Raw genomic sequence first — 16143 nt, 5'->3', positions numbered from 1 at the left:
AGAGCAGAGGCTCGGATGAAAGTTTGAGCAAAGAGGGAGGCCCGCAAGAGGATATCACGACGTAGCAGTGCGAGAGGGAGGGAATGAAGAGTCCGAAGGGCCGTGCGCCGCCCGTGCGCTGATCACAAGAGCCACGTGTCCTCCACGCGCGCTGGGCGATGGGTGTTTTTGGGTAACTCGCGGCGCGGTACTCCGACGTACTAGTCCACTGAGTATGTTGCATTTCCGAGTCCTCATGTAGAGCCTAACGCACCTTCGACCACGCTCTGCAAAGCTACCCTTAAGCCACTGGCACCCATCAGCCGGGTTTACCACCGAAGCTTCATCCGCTCCCATGATCTCACACGAGAGGCATCACTCGAAGGCGGGAACGGGGCGGGAACGCAGGACGGTAGCGTCTGAACCTATGGGAGGTAGCAAGTGGCTCGGGCTCGATACTGTCACTTGAACGCCTATGGGCTTGGCACGAGTGCAGGAGTTTAGAGAGGGACGGATATATCATAAGGCTTACCGCTGGGTCACTTATCGCGACTCTCCGACGTTTGGGCGCCGCGGTGGCGCGAAGTTAGGCACAGGCATAATGGACCTGCTGAGATTGCACCGAACGAGTGGGTTGGAGCACTGGGGAAGAACGTGCTATGGACGATATTAGTGATTAGATATACCCCTCTGAGAGGCGAGGCAAGCGACACACCTTGAGCCGCCTTTGGGCATACAGGCACGTAGGATGTGGCGAAGGTCTTCCGGTGGGTCTCGATTCCAAGGTAGGCCCTTGAAAGTTTCACAGCGCCGATTGCATGCACCATCTGAAGGACGTACAGTCGCCCTACAGCCTACTCGTTGCGGGTATCCAGTGGGTATCACCGTTTCGGGTACTCCACTGCATCGTTGACAAGGTCGTTTTGTGGCCTATACGCACGATTGCAGGGGTCGTGTGGTGTGAAGAACTGCTCCCTTGCATGCGTGAGTTGAAGCAGATGCATAATATATCCATAGACGTGCGGCGAAGATTAGTAATATATAATAAATCGCGAGAAGACCAAGGTCTGGAAGAGGTAGCCACGGGCGGACGTTCAGTACCATACGTACCGAAGGCGAAGACTAGACATACCAGGTGTAAACAAAGTATACAGTAAACTGTCGTGGAGGGGTAAGCAGATCGCCATTTGAGTCGGCTGATCCCGACGTACCTTGCAAGCTCGGCATACATAGCCAGCTTCGCCTACGCATCACCACCGTCATCCCCGTCCGCATTTTCTGAAGGCCAAGCCGCAATCGGATCGATTCCCAATATCTCCGGCAACCGCGCCCACACCGCACGCCTCTCATGCAGGTCGCGCGCCTCCAACATCGTCTTGCAGTGCCGGCAAACGTGGACGTCCGGCCCAGTGAACATGTCGTGACTCGACAGGAACGGGTCCACCATGGTGATGTCGGACACGCGGTCTTTGAGCATCCTGAGCATCGTGGCGAGCGCAGACTTGCACCCGGCAGCGGCCGTGCACTTTTTCGCGACGATCGGCTCGAAGACGCAGAGGGCGATGCGGACGGACTCCGCGATGAGCCGGCCCTTGGCGACGAAGCACCGGCCGATATCGTCGAGCGCTAGCTGCTCGCGTGTCCCGTCTTCACGCTTGAAGCCCGTGATAATCGCTGCGCGAAGCATGCAGCAGCAGAGGAGGGCTACAGGGAGCAGGCTGGCCTCGCCTGTTAGGCGGGCGAGATTCACCACACCGATCGAGTGTGCGTTGTCATGAAAGCCAAGGGGTGCCGTACGCGTCTGCGCCTCCCAAACGTCGAACTGCGTCGTGTAGTACTTCCCCAAGTGTCCGATCGCATGTTCGAACAGATTCGACATTTGGTACTTTTGGCCGAGCCGAACCGCGGCTGAGATCATGTGAAAGGATGGTTCTCCGGAGTCAAACGGGCTGCAAATGGTCGTCAGCTTGGCATTGGGGGAAGTTACGAGGAATTACAACCGTACTTCGAGTTATCCCTAGGCATGTAGAAGCGAAGGATATGTCTGAAGTCTTCGGGAGAGTCGGACACGTGTACCACTGGGCAAGAGTCCTCCGCGGAGCCTGCACCAGATGACGTGGGGGCAGGAGGTTGTGGGAAGGCGAGCATGTCTCTGAACACGGCGGAGTGGTCGGCTAGAAGGCCTTTGTATACGCGAAATTCGACGTTGCGGGCGACGATGATGATGTTCCCGTCGCTGTACCAGAAATCTTCGTCTCGAGTTCTCGAGCTTGCGGAAGACGGCGCTGACAGCTCCCCCGAGGCTTGTGCACTGTTGTCTCGAGCGACAGCATCGCCATCGTCTGAGCTGAGTCGCGCTCGCTTGCGGGTGACGGGTCCCGACATATGTAAGCACTGTATGACGCGTGAAGAGTACGGTCCGCGGGGCTGAAGGACAATGATCAGTCCGCTATCACAGTTTGTATACTTGTTAGTCTATACCAAGTGTTGCACTGATGTAAGATAAATCAACGTATACCCACCGATGATGCCACTGCCAACGATGCTCTTTGTGAGTGGATTGTCTTAGCCTATGGCGGAGAAAAGCTAGGCTGCACGAGCTTCGAGGGAGAAAGAGACGACGCTGGCGTGGCTCGCAAATCGATGTGACTTCTCAGCACGTGTCTGTGACGTTGCGCGGCGCCATCGCGTTTGGGGATGACAATGACAGCAATTCGCCACTAAATCTCGAACGTTTCGCACATAGAACAAACGCGAAGGAAAGCAAGGAAGACAGGCGACGCGCGGCCAGGATGCGCACCCGCATCATAATATATCCATGTGCACTTATCATACCACCCAAATATAGCGACGGTCGCTCAGCTCATCGCGATGTCGACGCCGCCTTCCTGCCTCGCATTCTCCGTACACAACAGCGCATATTACGGAGCATCACAGTGATGAGGTAGAGAGAGTTGGTTTGGGATGCTGCTTATCCTGCGAAGGGACACACCTTACAGAAAGAGTGAGCCATCTTTGTCGCATTAAATCGCATTTGCCGTACCTGGGGAGCCCACTCGTGCGATCTAGCGCCTCTCAATCAGGTCGCGCCGACTGCTTCACCGCCCTCCGCTCCTCCAGGATCTGGTTCGGCGATGCCGAGTATCTCCGGAAGCCTATCCCAAAGTGCGCGTCTTTCGCGATCATTGCGGGCATCGACCATCGCCCGACAGGGTTTGCACAAGTCGACCTCCTGGCAGACATCCTCCTCGAACGCTATCATGAACTGGAACGGATCCATCCCCACTATCGTGCTGACGTCCGCCTCGACCCGCTCCATGAGCCGCAAGAAGCCGCGCTTGCACCCCGCCGCCGTCTTACACTCATCCGAGACCTTCGGCCGCAAGACGCAGAGGGCGAGCCGGGTCGACTCGTGGATGAGCCGTGCGCGCGCGGTGAAGCAGAGGCTGATGTCGCCCAGAGCGAGTTGCTCGCGCGTGCCGTCCTCGCGCTCGAAGCCGTCGAAAAGTTGCTGTTCGAGCTGGCAGCAGGCGAGCAGCGCGGTGGGCAGGAGGCTCGTCTCGCCTGTCAGGCGGGCAAGGTTGACCACACCTATGGAGTGGACATCGTCGAAGCCGGGCGGACAGTAGCCGGAGTAATTGTCCCATGGGTCTAAATCGTTTGTGTAGTGATTCTTCAGGTAATCGAGTGCCTGTTGAAGGAGCATAGGCATCTGGTACTTGTGTCCCAGTCGCACCGCTGCAGAGATGGTATGGTATGAGGGGTCCTCCGGCGCCGTGAATAGGCTGCGAGGTCAGGTCTATCAGTTCTCCGATACCTTTGGTACCTCATAAGAATCAATATTGATACCTTCTGTTGTTCTTCGGCATAAACACCCGCAACATATGCCTAACGTCTTCGGGAGAGTCTGAAAGGTGTACCGTAGCCTGGCAGCTGGCGCCGGCGAGGAGGATGGTGGAAATGGAAGAGACAGGAGGCTGTGGCAGCGAGAACATGTCTCTGAATACGGGGGAGTTCTCCGCGAGAAGGCCTTGGTATACGCGAAACTCGATGTCGCCAGCGAACAGGGTGATACTCCCGTCGCCGTACCAGAACTCTTCGTCTCGAGTTCTCGAGCTTGCGCAAGCCGGTGCGGATAGCTGCGTCGAGGATTGGGCAGTGCTGTTTAGAGCGACAGAGTCGTCATCGTTTGAGCTGCGCCGCGCTCGCTTGCGGGTAACGGGTCCAGACATGAGACCGCTGTATGACGTCTGAGAGGGTGCGGGGCTGAACAACAGTGATGTGAAGCGTCAGCGAGATTTCGACTCTAGTGCTGGTGCTCTACTCACTCGAACTTCTTTCGCAGAGGCACGTCTTAGACTATCCGGTGCACCCGTTCTGCCAGTCCGCTCTTGCAATCTGAATGTCGTGCTCAGACTTTCACTGCGTCGCACTTGTGAATCAATGCTGAGTCTTGCACTGATGTAGAATGAATAGGATTATACGCACGAGTGATGCCGATACCAACGATGCTATTTGTGCGAGGCCTATCTCGGTGGCGGAGAAAAGCTAGAAGGAAGCCAGTCGAATGCAGACGCTGGTGTGGCTCGCAAATCGACGTGACTTCCCAGCACGTGTCTGTGACATTACGCGACGTCTCCTGCCAACCTGAGGGACGCCCATCCTTGCGACCTGTAGGAAACCGCGACATGCACGTAAATATTGTCTAGGTAAGTACTGTATCGACCTCTCGACGAAGTTTAACTCTTAACGTCTCATAGTTCTGAACTCAGCTCACGCGTTACTTGATCTTGCCTGAAAGCTTGTCTTCGCCGGATCCGTCAGGCTCGAACTCGAACTGCAGCAACGTATACCTTATACCTATAAAGAGCACTCGGAAAACAGCGAAATCTGGCCACTGTGCAACCTCACGATGCCTGAACACGCCAGCTCCGGCCGCAAACGTCAAAGAACAGATCTCGCCACCGCCCAAGACCAGGATGGAGCCAACCTCGAACTGCCGAGAAAGCGAGACGAAGAGTTCTGGTTCGAAGACGGAAGCATCATCCTGATCGCGCGCGACGTCGAGTTTCGCGTCTTCAAAGGCATACTCGCCAAGCATTCTCCCCTCTTCGGAGACATGTTCTCTCTTCCCCCTGGGCCACCACCGGAGTCGTCGCAAGGCACGGCAGCAGCAGCCGAGTCCTGCCCCGTCGTCCATCTTTCCGACTCTCCAGAGGACTTCAGGCACGTTCTCCGAGTGTGCATGCCCGAAACAAATCTGAGGCAGGTCGCGCACTTGCCTGCGTACGCACGCATCAGAAGCTCATCGCGAGAACATCTCCAGTTACAGCACCTTCGCAGCAGATGGTGAACTCTCCTTCGCAATGATCTCCGGGGCCCTCGCAGTAGCACGGATGGCGCACAAGTACCTGATGCCCAGCATGCTCACGCTCGTCGTGAAATACCTGAAGCGGGCCTTCCCGGTTGAGTTCCGCAAATGGGCCGCCAGTCCATTCCGCTCCGCCCTTACCCCCAACGAGGCCGTGCTTGCCATCGGTGCCGTCAACCTCGCGCGCCTCATCGACGAGCCCTCCCTGCTCCCAACTGCCCTCTTCGTCTGCTACTGTGTCCAATCCACGCACTTACTCAAGGGACTCGCACGCGAGGACGGCTCAATCGAGCACCTAGAGCTAGAAGACGTTGGACGCTGCCTCGACGCGCGCGGGCGTCTCGCGGAGAAGATCCTCATCCTCGCGACCCGGATCTTCGCGCTCTCGGTCTCGAAGAAGTGCGCCGCCCCGGAGATGTGCCGGGAGGCGCTGGGGATGATGCTGGAGGGCGTGGGCCAGTACGCTGCGGCGTTCGCGGAATCGGACGTGTTCTCGTCGTGGCTGGGCGCGTACGAGAACTCGTTTGTGAGACTGTGCTGCCAGCGCTGCCAGGTTATGCTGCGGGAGCGCGATGAGAAGGAGCGGCAGGCGGTGTGGGACGAGCTTCCTGAGATTATGGGCGTCCGGGTCGACAACTGGGTCAAGGAGAACCCTTAAGGTGCGCCTATGTTAGGGAAAGATCCAAGGTCGTGGTAACGCCACTAATGTGCAGACAGTTAGAATCATATTTCCCATGAAGTGGGCTATGAAGTTCGTCGCGCACGCAGGTGTCCTGGCGTGCGCCGTGGGAAGGACATACTGACCAGGCGCAGAAGGTCGAGTTGTAAACGCTTCTTCAAGTTCGCTTCTCCCTCGGGCCCATGTCCTATCCATATCAAGACATCGTCGAGTCTCACACACCCTGCTCATTGCTCTCTTACGATTCATGTACGATCCCTGACGACTGGTTGGGACAGACTGATACTTGTACGAGTGGCTTTGCATCCAGATCAGCGCGAGCCTTCGCCCGGAGACGGCGGCTGTCACGGCACTGCGCTAATCCCTTGACTGAGTACGTTCGCAAATTCGTACGCTCGTTACTCGCAGTCGCGTTCGAAAGCAGGGAAAAGATATATTGCACTTTACTACGGGCGTACGCTACGAGCGAGTGTGTATCACCGAGCGCGGTGCATAACAGCTCCTCTACCTAGTCCTACTCCGCGCGGCCGACCTCGTCCACGAAGCACCCCTATGAAATGTATGAGCGACACCGCGATGTTCTGCCACGCACCTGGGCAGGATCTGGACGACCAAGCGCGATCGAGCACCGCGGTCGAAGTCGAGATATGGCAAAGAAGGCCCGCACTGTCGAACGAGCCCCGTCAGCCCCCGCGCTGAACATATGCGAGGAGGAAACACGTACGTCGTGGTGGCTCAGTCTTGCAGTGCGGCGCGCGCAGCACCGAGCCGGGCTACGAGGTGCCGCGCGCGCCGCGAAGACCGTGGCGGGGCCGCTGACGAGTGTCGGCGGCCTGCCTGGGTCGGACGACCGCGGGTTGTCGCGTCGATTGGACGCGCTGTAGTATGGGGATCGTGTGGCGGGGCACGGCGGCTGTGGGCTAGAGTCAGCGCCGATCAGAGAGCGCCGTGGAGCGGAGCGCGTACCATAAACGCGTCGGCCTGGCGGTCTGCGCAGCGCTGAGACGCGTCGCGCGGGCCTTGAAGGGCGGCGCGGCGAGGAACAGACATCGTTGCATGGAGCGAGCGCCGCTCCTGCAAGTCATCGGCGCTACCTAACAGACGCGAGGAAGTCAGTGTCGTCGCCCACGCGCATGTCAGATAGGGCCGAGCGGACGTACGTGTTCGTCGCGCCTCTGTGCGGTTGGGGGGACCCAACAACGCGTGATGATGAGGTGCGGATACAAGGGTCCCGGCGAGCGCAGTTGGCTTCCCCGCCGCGAGCGAGTCCGCGGCGGGTACTAGACCCGGGGGCCACGATGAGGCCTGCGCTATCCCCGGGAAATACCCTGCGACCCATATAATAGGGTCGCAGCCTCTTGATACCGTGCGGTCTTGCGTAATAAATAAAAATAAAAATAATCTTCAGTCTTCGGTCTTGAGGGAGATGTCGGCGTGGTCGGTAGGAGAGATGAGGGGCGGGTTCGATGACTTGCACGCAAGCGTGCCACATTTGCCTACCCTCGCCCTCGGGAATGATGAAATTGTGATGGGGGAGCGGTCAACGGTACTTTGGACGGGAAGGGAAGGTGGCCGAAGCCGGGGGTGGCCGAAGCCGGGGTTGCCAGCCTTCACTCGCAAGGGGAGTTCCGGCTGGCGGGGGTGGTCGTCTCGCCCGCGCGCCGCGCCGAAGCGCGAACGCGCGCGCAGAGCCTACCAATGGCGCCGCGATACGATCGCGGACGCCACCAGCGGGGAGGGCCCCCAATGGTGCAGCGGCGTCCCGCTCACCAAAGGATTCTGCCGTTCCCCGGATAATTTTGTACGCTTCTGAGCGCGCCACTCCCTAGGCTGGGCGCGCCCTCCGGAAGCCCCTCGAGGGGGTCTCGCGCCGAGGGTCGAGTCGCGAGCTAACCGCAATGGCTGTCACGCTCGAAAACCTCATCCGGAGTCCGCCGGACGTCGACGTCGCACGAGGGCGAACGTCGCAGATAGTCCGTTTGGCGGTGTTGCACGGCCGACGGGCGCGTGCCGCCATGGTGCCGCCCGCGAGAGGGGGGGTTGGGCGGGGGTGGGTTGGTCCGCGGTGCGTGTGCATCCTAGCCAGTGGTGCGTTAGCTCGAGCAGCGCGGAATCGGTGTAGGGAGACTTACGATGCATGGTCCATCGATGCGCCACCGTAGGCATAGTGGTGTGGCGAGGACTTATGCGATGCCTCCGATGTTCTTATCTGACCTGCGGTAGAAGTCGTGAGCAGCGTACAAGATGAGTAAAAAGGGATCGCGACGTACAAATTCATACGGTGAGCATATAACGTTTCGGAGTCGACGCCTGGGATGAGATGCAAGTATTAGGCGATGCTGTCGTCGGCGGTTGGAGCCCACGACGAGCTCACCTTAGAGGCAGCCGTTGGCGCTGCCACGCCTGCCGTTGAGGCGAGCGCGGCCGCTCGAGTGAGGACTCGAGGTTGGGAGGAGAGCGGTCTGAGGGAAAGAGGAGGCGGCGAGGAGGGGGGTTTATATACCTCGCGACGGCTCGCCACCGGCATCCGCCGGAGTGCGCAGTACTTCTGTCTGACTGGGTGCCTCCTCCCAAACGGGACACTCCCTTTGTGTCGTCATGCGGGCCCCCTCTTTTGTTGTGCCCGGCTGACTTCGACTTGGGCGCATCGATGGCCGCCCAAGAACCCACGATGAAACGGGCTTCGTGAGCCGAGACAGCGGAGGGGGAGGTGGGACCCCTCCCGATAGCTCCCGAAGGCGTGCCAATCCGCGATTGTGCAGAAGATAATCAGAGAAGCAGTGGGGCGGTGGAGGGAGGTGGAATTCCGCAGGGGGGCGGGACCGGGGCTGTCCTTGTTGGATTTACACGCGCCAGAGGCCGCGTCAGCCTTCGAAGAGGTACTGTCCCGCTCGGCGAACACCATCTGCACTTCGCAGAAAATGCCCATAGCCGCGACCGCGCGAATCGCGAGGCCATAGGTTCGAGTCTGCACAGCACAAGCCCGTTGGGATAGGTGAGGTAGAGCGAATGCCGGGGTCAGGCTGGCCAGTGGCGTGCGTGTTTGGCACTATTTGGCAGTGTGGGAGTGCCCCTCAAGATTAGGCCTGATATGGAGATTTGATGGCACCTCCCAGTTGCGCCTCCCTTTGTTCTTGGTCGCATGCCTCATCAGGGGTCCTACCCTCCCAGCGGTCTGATAGAATGATACGCTCGGCAGTTTTGTGCTCCTTCGAGTGAGTTCCATTCCACGCCTGACCGCGCCCTCGAAACGCGAGGCACTCATGTGTCACCCCGGCGGGCGTCGAAGCCACCCGTTCCGCGGTCCTACCCCCGTGGCCGCATGGCGTGTTCGCTTGGCACAAGGATCTACCTCGCCATAAAGGAGAACGGCGCCTAGAAACATCCAGAACGGGGCGGGAATCCTGTTACAGTTAAGGGGTCAACGAGGCAATTATACTCCGTACGATAACGAACCCACCCGTCGCCTCCCACAGTTCCGTCACGCCTGCCCCTCCTGACCCTGCGCAATACGGCTTTTCGGAGCGGGTTCGGGCTGCGCGCGCAACACGGCCTCCTTCCTCTGCTTCAGCGCGCCCGCGTACGCCATGCACACCTACTTCAGGTTGCGCACGCCTCTACGAGGCGATGGTGCAGAATGAGGCTCCACCTCCTGGAACGACAGCAGGGAATGTGCTGTGTCGTCGGGAACCTCCAAGGGGGGTCAGGAGGCGCACCAACGGCCGCGGCGCCGATAGCGTGGTCCGCGTCGAACCCAAATCGAATTTAGAGCCGGCCTGCTGGACGTCGCCCCGGTGGATATCGCGCCACGAACGCACACACGACCTCGAGCCCCTCGTGCACCTGGCCTGTGCAGGCGACCCTGTCAGCAACTGATTATCGGATGGACGCAAGGTTCTGGACTCACAGTGAGAATATGCGGATCATCGCCGTATGCGCGCACTTGACCATCCGCGCACTCACGCCCTCGGGGTGCTCGAGTCCCCGCCGCCACGCCAGCTCCAGGGGCAGCGTCTCCTCCCATACCTCGCGCGTGAACTGCAGCGCCTGCCTGCGCTCGGGCTCGCCACGGTCCCGCGTGCACCTCTCGAGCGCCTCCACGTACGACGGCACGGCGTCCTTCTGCAAGACGAGCTGTGCGAAGAGCATACAATAGAGGTTAATTGCATCGTCGAATGTGGCGTGCGATAAGTGCACGGAGACGTATGCGTTGACGAGACGCGAAGCTGGGCGCGCATTCTCAAATGCGGGGGCATCGAGCCGTCCTGGGATGATGCCGTGCACTGGGCTGCGCGCGGACGACGAGGTGTGATTCAGACTATAGGCAAAGGGCGATTGAACGCGGGTCTGTACGCCGCATACGCGTGGAAGACATGGGTCATGATGCAGTCGTCTACCATGCTGACCGGCTTACCAGGTGCAGGAAATGGTCACACAAGCCGTGGACCACCTGAAAAGCTGGTTCTCCGACGCCTTCTACGTACGGTCCGCTGGCAGGCTTTACGAGTCTGGAGCCCCGCTCAGGTGCATGCACGCGATCGGCTTCGTCAACAGGCTCGCGCCGCGGCGCCTCGTCAACGAGCCCTCTCTCCTCTCCCTGTCGACCGCCTTGTGCTGCACGCTACACAAGCATATCTTCGAGGGGTTCGCGCACGAGGACGGGACGCAGGATACACTCGCGCTGGGTGACATTGGCCTCTGCTTCGCTGCCCGGACGCGCATGGCGGAGCAGTCGCTTATCCTCGCGATGCACATCTTCAACCCGGACGTCGCGTACGATTGCGAGGACCGGCCGCGGTGCGAGAGGGCGCTGCGCGCAATCCTGTTGAGCGTGGAGGACCAGCCGGAGTCGTTCGCGTCCCCGGATGTGTTTCCTTGGTGGCTGGATCCGATCGGGGAGCGGGGCCTCCTGTCTAAGTGCTGCAGGGATTGCTGCAAAGTGCTAGAGAGACACGATAGACAAGAGCGCTTCGAAGTGTGGAAGGATTTGCCAGGGATAATGCGGGTTCACGTCCCGCTACCCACTGTACGGTCACGACCTTAGGCGACGCGACCCCTTGCGTACCCCCGGGAAGAACAAAACGTGTCTCATCTTCGATGGTAGTCCCACACACCCACGCTTTCCAGACACAATACCGAGCACACCGTATTTATGTATAACGCACCAAACTCACTCACAAAATGCGAATTTTGAAGCCAGCGAATGGCGTCTTCTAGGTGGATACGGCATCTTCATATCTGTCAAGAGATCGACATGGTGTGGCACAAGTAATGGTATGTTATAAGGAGCGAGCCATGCCTAGGTGTGCGCGCAACGTAGATGATGGTCGAGAGCAAGGAGCACAGGCTCCCGAGCGCTTGCGTGCATTGCCCATTTATTTGACGAACTGTATTTGACGCCGAGGAACTTGAACCTCGTCACCGCTTGCACGGTGGTTGCACTCGCCCCCGACTTACCACTCTTGCCTGCTCTTGCTCAAGCTTCTCTCTATACATAAGCGCGGATCCCCATTGACAAAATTCGCAACTTGCTGGGTCATTTTGGTGTATCGCAGATAAGTATGGCACTTTCGGTCCCGAGTAGCTACTAGCCAGATATACTGACTTGTTAGTGGGCACCGTCAGAACCACGCGTGCAAGTACTACGAACGCTGTGTCTCTATGTCAGAGCCCACAAAGCGCAACAAACGTCGAAAAGCAGATTCAGATGCTACCCAAGACAAGGATGGGCCCATAGCGATCAAGCGGGACGACGAATTCTGGTTCGAGGACGGCAATATCGTTCTCATTGCACGCGACATCGAGTTTCGCGTCTACAAAGGGATACTCGCCAAACATTCCCCCCTCTTTCAAGATATGTTCTCTCTCCCCCCTCCCGCCACGCCGGAATCGTCTCGGGACACGGCTGCGGCCGTCGAGACTTGCCCCGTGGTCCACCTCTCCGATTCCCCAGAAGACTTTAGGCACGTTCTCCGCGTGTGCATGGCCGAAACAAACCTGAGGCAAGTCGTACACTATCCCATAGGCGCATGCACCAAAATCTAATTACGCATACGCCTCCAGTTACAGCGCCTTCGGAGTGCATGACGGACTCTCCTGCAGACTGATCTCGGGGGCCCTCGCGGTGGCCCGGATTGCGCACAAGTACCAGATGCACGACATGCTCGCGCTCGCTGTCAAGTATTTGAAGCAGGGCTTCCCAGACACCTTCTACCAGCAAGCCGCACAGCCGTTGAGATGCATATCCAACCCCTACAGGGGCTCGATAGCCATCGGCGTCATCAATCTCGCCCGGCTGATCGACGAGCCGTCCCTGCTCCCCACCGCGCTCTTCGTCTGCTGCGCGCTCACGTCCGCCGACCTGCTGAAGGGACTCGTGCACGAGGACGGCTCGGTTGAGCACCTGACGATGGAGGACCTTGGGCGCTGCTTCGACGCGCGCGGATCCCTCGCGGACAAGACCCTCGTTCTCGCCACCAACATTTTCGCGCCCTCGGTCTCTGAGGGGTGCGCTGCTCCGGACAAGTGCCGGGGGGCGCTGGAAAGGATGCTTTTGGAAGTGGGCGAGGAGCCATCTTCGTTCACGGATCCAGACCTGCACACCTCCTGGATAGAAGCGTACGAAACTTCGTACGTGCTGCTGTGTTGCGAACGCTGCCAGAAGATGCTGCGGGAGCGTGACATGAGGGAACGGCGGTGGGTGTGGAGCCAGCTCCCTGAGATTATGGGGGTCCGGGTCGACAACTGGCCCGAAGACCATTTCTACTAGAAGTCATCTTTCCCCGGAAGTGATCTATGAAGCTCGTCGCGTACGAAGGCGTCCTGGTGTGACCTGTGAGACGGGTATGCCTACTCGATCGTCAACCCGGTCTGTGCTAGGCTTTACTAGTATCAACCGCCTCACCACTCGCCCTCCGACCCGCGGTGGAGTTCTGTTTCGGAACCTCTAAAGTCTCCTGAAGCCGATCTTAGGCTACGTGGCTCATAAATGGGACGCGGAAGGATTCAAGGACGAGCCGGCGTTTCGTAGCCAAGGACAGCGCGATATGGCCCGACCTGCCACTCAGCCGTCCACGGGCGCGCCGAAGCACACAAGATCTCGGAATCCGCATGGCAGCGCGGAAGATGCGCGGTATAGAGAACTTATCACCCTGTGGACGCGCTGCTGCATCGTCAGCATGACGCTGTTGGAGTACTAGTCCACTCCTTGACACGGACTCGTAGAGATTTCGTGTGAAGCTGAACAAACTCAGAATATAAATCTTAGACCCTTAGGACACGCGAGGTCAAAGACTCGCAAATGGGGCTCGTGCTTTGCCTGATGTAGAACTCCTGAACTGTGCTGCTCGGTACATTGCTCGCTCCGTCTCGGCGCGCGCCTGCTGACTTCCTACGCATCCTCCCGCTCCTCCTCCCTGCCCCCCCTCCCCCCCTCTGCCTACTCACATCTCCCTTTCCCCGGCGATTTTGGTTACAATGAGTGGCTACAAACGTCCACGCCGAGACTCCGACGCCCATGGAAACACTGAGTTCGAGCCGGCCGCGGGCGGATCAGCGTGGCAACCTCGCCGGGACGCAGAGTTCTGGTTTGAGGACGGGAGCGTCATTCTCAGCGCGCGCAACGTTGAATTTCGCATCTTCAAAGGGATCCTCGCGGACTATTCTCCCGTTTTCCGGGACATGTTCTCCCTCCCTCAACCGTCTATGCTCGAAGGGGCGGCTACGGAGACCAATACGTGTCCCGTCGTCCACCTGAGCGACTCCCCAGAAGACCTCAGACACGTCCTGCGCATATGCATCCCAAAAAGCGACTCAACGTAAGTCAGACTCTCCATAGTCGGCGCGATCTCCATCCACGGGGCTAACGCGAAAGCGTCCTCCTGCAGCTTCGACCCGTTCACGCCGAACGCCCCCTTCCCCTCGTTCCACATGGTGTCCGCCGTCATCCGGCTCGGGCACAAGTACCAGATGCAGAAAATGGTCACCCGAGCCGTGGACTACCTGAAACGCTGGTTCTCCGACGACTTCGACGCATGGTCCGCCGGCAGGCTTTACGAGCCCGGCGCCTCGCTCAGGTGCATGCACGCGATTGGCGTCGTCAACCTCGCACGTCTCGTCGATGAGCCCTCTCTCCTACCGACTGCCCTGCTCGTGTGTTGCACGCTCGACGAGCGGATCGTCGAGGGGTTCGCGCGCGAAGACGGGGCACAAGAGACACTGACGCTGGGCGATATCGGCCGCTGCTTCCGCGCGCGAGCGCGCCTGGCGGAGCACTCGCTTATCCTCGCAATGCGCATTTTCAACCCGGACGTCGCGTACGAATGCGAGGACCGGCCGCTGTGCGAGAGGGCGCTGCGCGCGATGCTGCTGAGCGTGGAGGACCGGTCGGAGTCGTTCGCGTCCCCGGACGTGTTTCCCTCGTGGCTGGATCCGATGGGGGAGAAGGGTCTCCTGTCTGAGTGCTGCAGGGATTGCTATGAAATGCTGGAGAGACGCGATAGGCAGGAGCGCTTGGAGGTGTGGAGGGAGCTGCCTGGGATCATGAGGGTTGACGTCGATGGGTGGGCAGCAAATATGCGTTAGGGACCATGATGGTGTGTAGATGAGCCCCCGAATAAAGAAACAAGAGGGCCACCCGCCGAGGATGTGCGAAGTGTAATTGATAACGACAACACTAAGCACTAAAAGGGGTAGTCATCGAAGGACGGTCAGTTTTAGAGATATCGCTACCGAAGCAAAGACATACCAGACGTATTGGATATGTGTTGTATATTGCCGTAATGGAAGCTTGAGCAGCCCTCTCTCAACTCAATACCTTCCATACTCCGTCCGCGCGTACCGCGTCACTCATGCGTCGTCGCCCGTTCCTGCCCCGTCAGAGGCCGTCGACTCAATACCCAGTATCTCCGACAGCCGGCTCCACGTCGAAGACCGCTCCCACAGGTCGCGCTCCTTCACCATCGCCCTGCAGTGCTTGCACAGCAGCTCCTCCCCGAACATGCTATGATACGGCACAAACGGGTCCGCAGTGGCAATATAACGCGCCCGGTCCTTGAGCTCCACATGGATCTTGCGGAACCCGCGCACGCACTCGGACACGCTCGCGCACATCTTCGCAACAGTCGGGAGGAACACCGCGAGCGCGATGCGCACGGACTCCTCGATGAGGCGGCCCTTGGCGGCGAAGCACAGCCCGACGTCCGCGAGCGCGAGCTGCTCGCGCGTGCCGTCTTCGCGCGCGAACCCATGGACGATCGCTTTACCCAGCATGCAGCAGCTGAGGAGCGCGGTGGGGAGCAGGGTGTGCTCGCCGGTCAGGCGCGCGAGGTTCACGACGCCGATGGCATGAACGTCCGAGAAGCCGGGAGGCAGTCGCCCATCGTCCGTGTGCGCCTCCCACACGTCTAGGTGCTCCGTGAAGTAATCCTTCAGGTAGTCGATCGCGTGCTGGTACAGCTTCGACATCTGGTATTTCTGCCCGAGACGGACGGCCGCCGAGATCATGTGGAAGGATATCTCGTTGGTGGAAAACGGGCTGTGCCAGTGAACCGTGGTCAGCTCCGTGATGGACCAAAGAGACTACGCCGATACCTTGGGTCGTCTCTGGGCATGTAGAAACGCAGGATATGTCGAACGTCTTCGGGGGAGTCAAACAGCTGTACCACTGGGCAAGCACTCCCCGTGGTGTCTGCCGCTGCCGAGGATTCCGGGGGAGGTACGGGAAAAGAGAACATGTCTCTGAAAACCGGAGAATGATCTGCGAGAAGTCCTTTGTATACGCGGAACTCGACGTCGCGGGCCACCAAGATGATGTTTCCGTCGTCGTACCAGAACTCCTCATCCCGTTTTCGGCCGAATTCTGCGACATCCTTGTCGTCGTTCGAGTTGAGCCGCGCTCGCTTGCGGGTAACACGCGCGCGTGGCTAGCCTGAAACAAATTATCCATGCTAACTCCAATCCAGATACACACCGTCTATGCTGACCAACAGAGTTGCAGTGTAGCGGCACGCAGTGGAAAGAGATGAAAGTCGCTAAGAAGCCGGGAAAGCATTTCGACACGCAGCCGTGACACTAAAGCATGTGATCGTGACTCTACGCGACGGTGCACCGAGCG

General features: G+C 59.1%; 10 protein-coding genes across 10 annotated transcripts; 4 read left to right on the top strand and 6 right to left on the bottom strand.

Moving 5' to 3' along the window:
• Positions 1-990: 990 nt before the first annotated feature.
• Positions 991-2080, bottom strand: TRAVEDRAFT_30233 (uncharacterized protein). Its single transcript, XM_008041915.1, has 4 exons — positions 1985-2080; positions 1191-1928; positions 1112-1137; positions 991-1046 (listed from the first exon to the last, which is right to left on the bottom strand). The coding sequence occupies exons 1-2, from the start codon at positions 2002-2004 to the stop codon at positions 1223-1225; spliced, it is 726 nt and encodes a 241-aa protein (XP_008040106.1). The 5' UTR covers positions 2005-2080; the 3' UTR covers positions 991-1046; positions 1112-1137; positions 1191-1222.
• A 978-nt stretch (positions 2081-3058) lies between these two features.
• Positions 3059-4211, bottom strand: TRAVEDRAFT_49715 (uncharacterized protein; the record flags this gene model as incomplete). Its single annotated transcript, XM_008042134.1, has 2 exons — positions 3059-3764; positions 3829-4211. The coding sequence occupies 2 exons, from the start codon at positions 4209-4211 to the stop codon at positions 3059-3061; spliced, it is 1089 nt and encodes a 362-aa protein (XP_008040325.1).
• Positions 4212-4954: 743 nt separating this feature from the next.
• Positions 4955-5218, top strand: TRAVEDRAFT_77609 (uncharacterized protein; the record flags this gene model as incomplete). The annotated part of the gene is made up of 1 exon (XM_008042556.1): positions 4955-5218. A coding segment is annotated over one exon (264 nt), but the record flags the coding sequence as incomplete, so codon positions are not given.
• Positions 5219-5305: 87 nt separating this feature from the next.
• Positions 5306-6247, top strand: TRAVEDRAFT_73254 (uncharacterized protein). Its single transcript, XM_008042555.1, has 2 exons — positions 5306-6009; positions 6068-6247. The coding sequence occupies exon 1, from the start codon at positions 5346-5348 to the stop codon at positions 6006-6008; it is 663 nt and encodes a 220-aa protein (XP_008040746.1). The 5' UTR covers positions 5306-5345; the 3' UTR covers position 6009; positions 6068-6247.
• Positions 6248-6458: 211 nt separating this feature from the next.
• On the bottom strand, positions 6459-7319 carry TRAVEDRAFT_30230 (uncharacterized protein; the record flags this gene model as incomplete). The annotated part of the gene is given in 7 exon segments (XM_008041914.1): positions 6459-6531; positions 6592-6695; positions 6754-6794; positions 6807-6949; positions 7018-7118; positions 7133-7136; positions 7189-7319. Coding segments are annotated over 2 exon segments (190 nt in total), but the record flags the coding sequence as incomplete, so codon positions are not given.
• A 156-nt stretch (positions 7320-7475) lies between these two features.
• On the bottom strand, positions 7476-8479 carry TRAVEDRAFT_59737 (uncharacterized protein). Its single transcript, XM_008042554.1, has 4 exons — positions 8404-8479; positions 8300-8339; positions 8162-8243; positions 7476-8107 (listed from the first exon to the last, which is right to left on the bottom strand). Exons 3-4 carry the CDS (start codon positions 8173-8175, stop codon positions 7855-7857), a joined length of 267 nt encoding a protein of 88 aa, XP_008040745.1. The 5' UTR covers positions 8176-8243; positions 8300-8339; positions 8404-8479; the 3' UTR covers positions 7476-7854.
• Positions 8480-9905: 1426 nt separating this feature from the next.
• On the bottom strand, positions 9906-10429 carry TRAVEDRAFT_49712 (uncharacterized protein; the record flags this gene model as incomplete). The annotated part of the gene is made up of 3 exons (XM_008042133.1): positions 9906-9926; positions 9993-10317; positions 10392-10429. 3 exons carry the CDS (start codon positions 10427-10429, stop codon positions 9906-9908), a joined length of 384 nt encoding a protein of 127 aa, XP_008040324.1.
• Positions 10430-10455: 26 nt separating this feature from the next.
• Positions 10456-12798, top strand: TRAVEDRAFT_49711 (uncharacterized protein; the record flags this gene model as incomplete). Its single annotated transcript, XM_008042132.1, has 3 exons — positions 10456-10896; positions 11655-12005; positions 12055-12798. The coding sequence occupies 3 exons, from the start codon at positions 10456-10458 to the stop codon at positions 12796-12798; spliced, it is 1536 nt and encodes a 511-aa protein (XP_008040323.1).
• Positions 12799-13952: 1154 nt separating this feature from the next.
• TRAVEDRAFT_127184 (uncharacterized protein) lies at positions 13953-14612 on the top strand (the record flags this gene model as incomplete). The annotated part of the gene is made up of 1 exon (XM_008042553.1): positions 13953-14612. A coding segment is annotated over one exon (660 nt), but the record flags the coding sequence as incomplete, so codon positions are not given.
• Positions 14613-14876: 264 nt separating this feature from the next.
• On the bottom strand, positions 14877-15763 carry TRAVEDRAFT_49709 (uncharacterized protein; the record flags this gene model as incomplete). The annotated part of the gene is made up of 2 exons (XM_008042131.1): positions 14877-15564; positions 15621-15763. 2 exons carry the CDS (start codon positions 15761-15763, stop codon positions 14877-14879), a joined length of 831 nt encoding a protein of 276 aa, XP_008040322.1.
• Between the last annotated feature and the right edge of the window lie 380 nt (positions 15764-16143).

This window comes from Trametes versicolor, assembly GCF_000271585.1.
Source record: "Trametes versicolor FP-101664 SS1 unplaced genomic scaffold TRAVEscaffold_8, whole genome shotgun sequence".
NCBI classification, from domain to species: domain Eukaryota; kingdom Fungi; phylum Basidiomycota; class Agaricomycetes; order Polyporales; family Polyporaceae; genus Trametes; species Trametes versicolor.
Note: the sequence above shows the minus strand (reverse complement) of the source record. Positions and strands in the feature narration are given on the sequence as shown.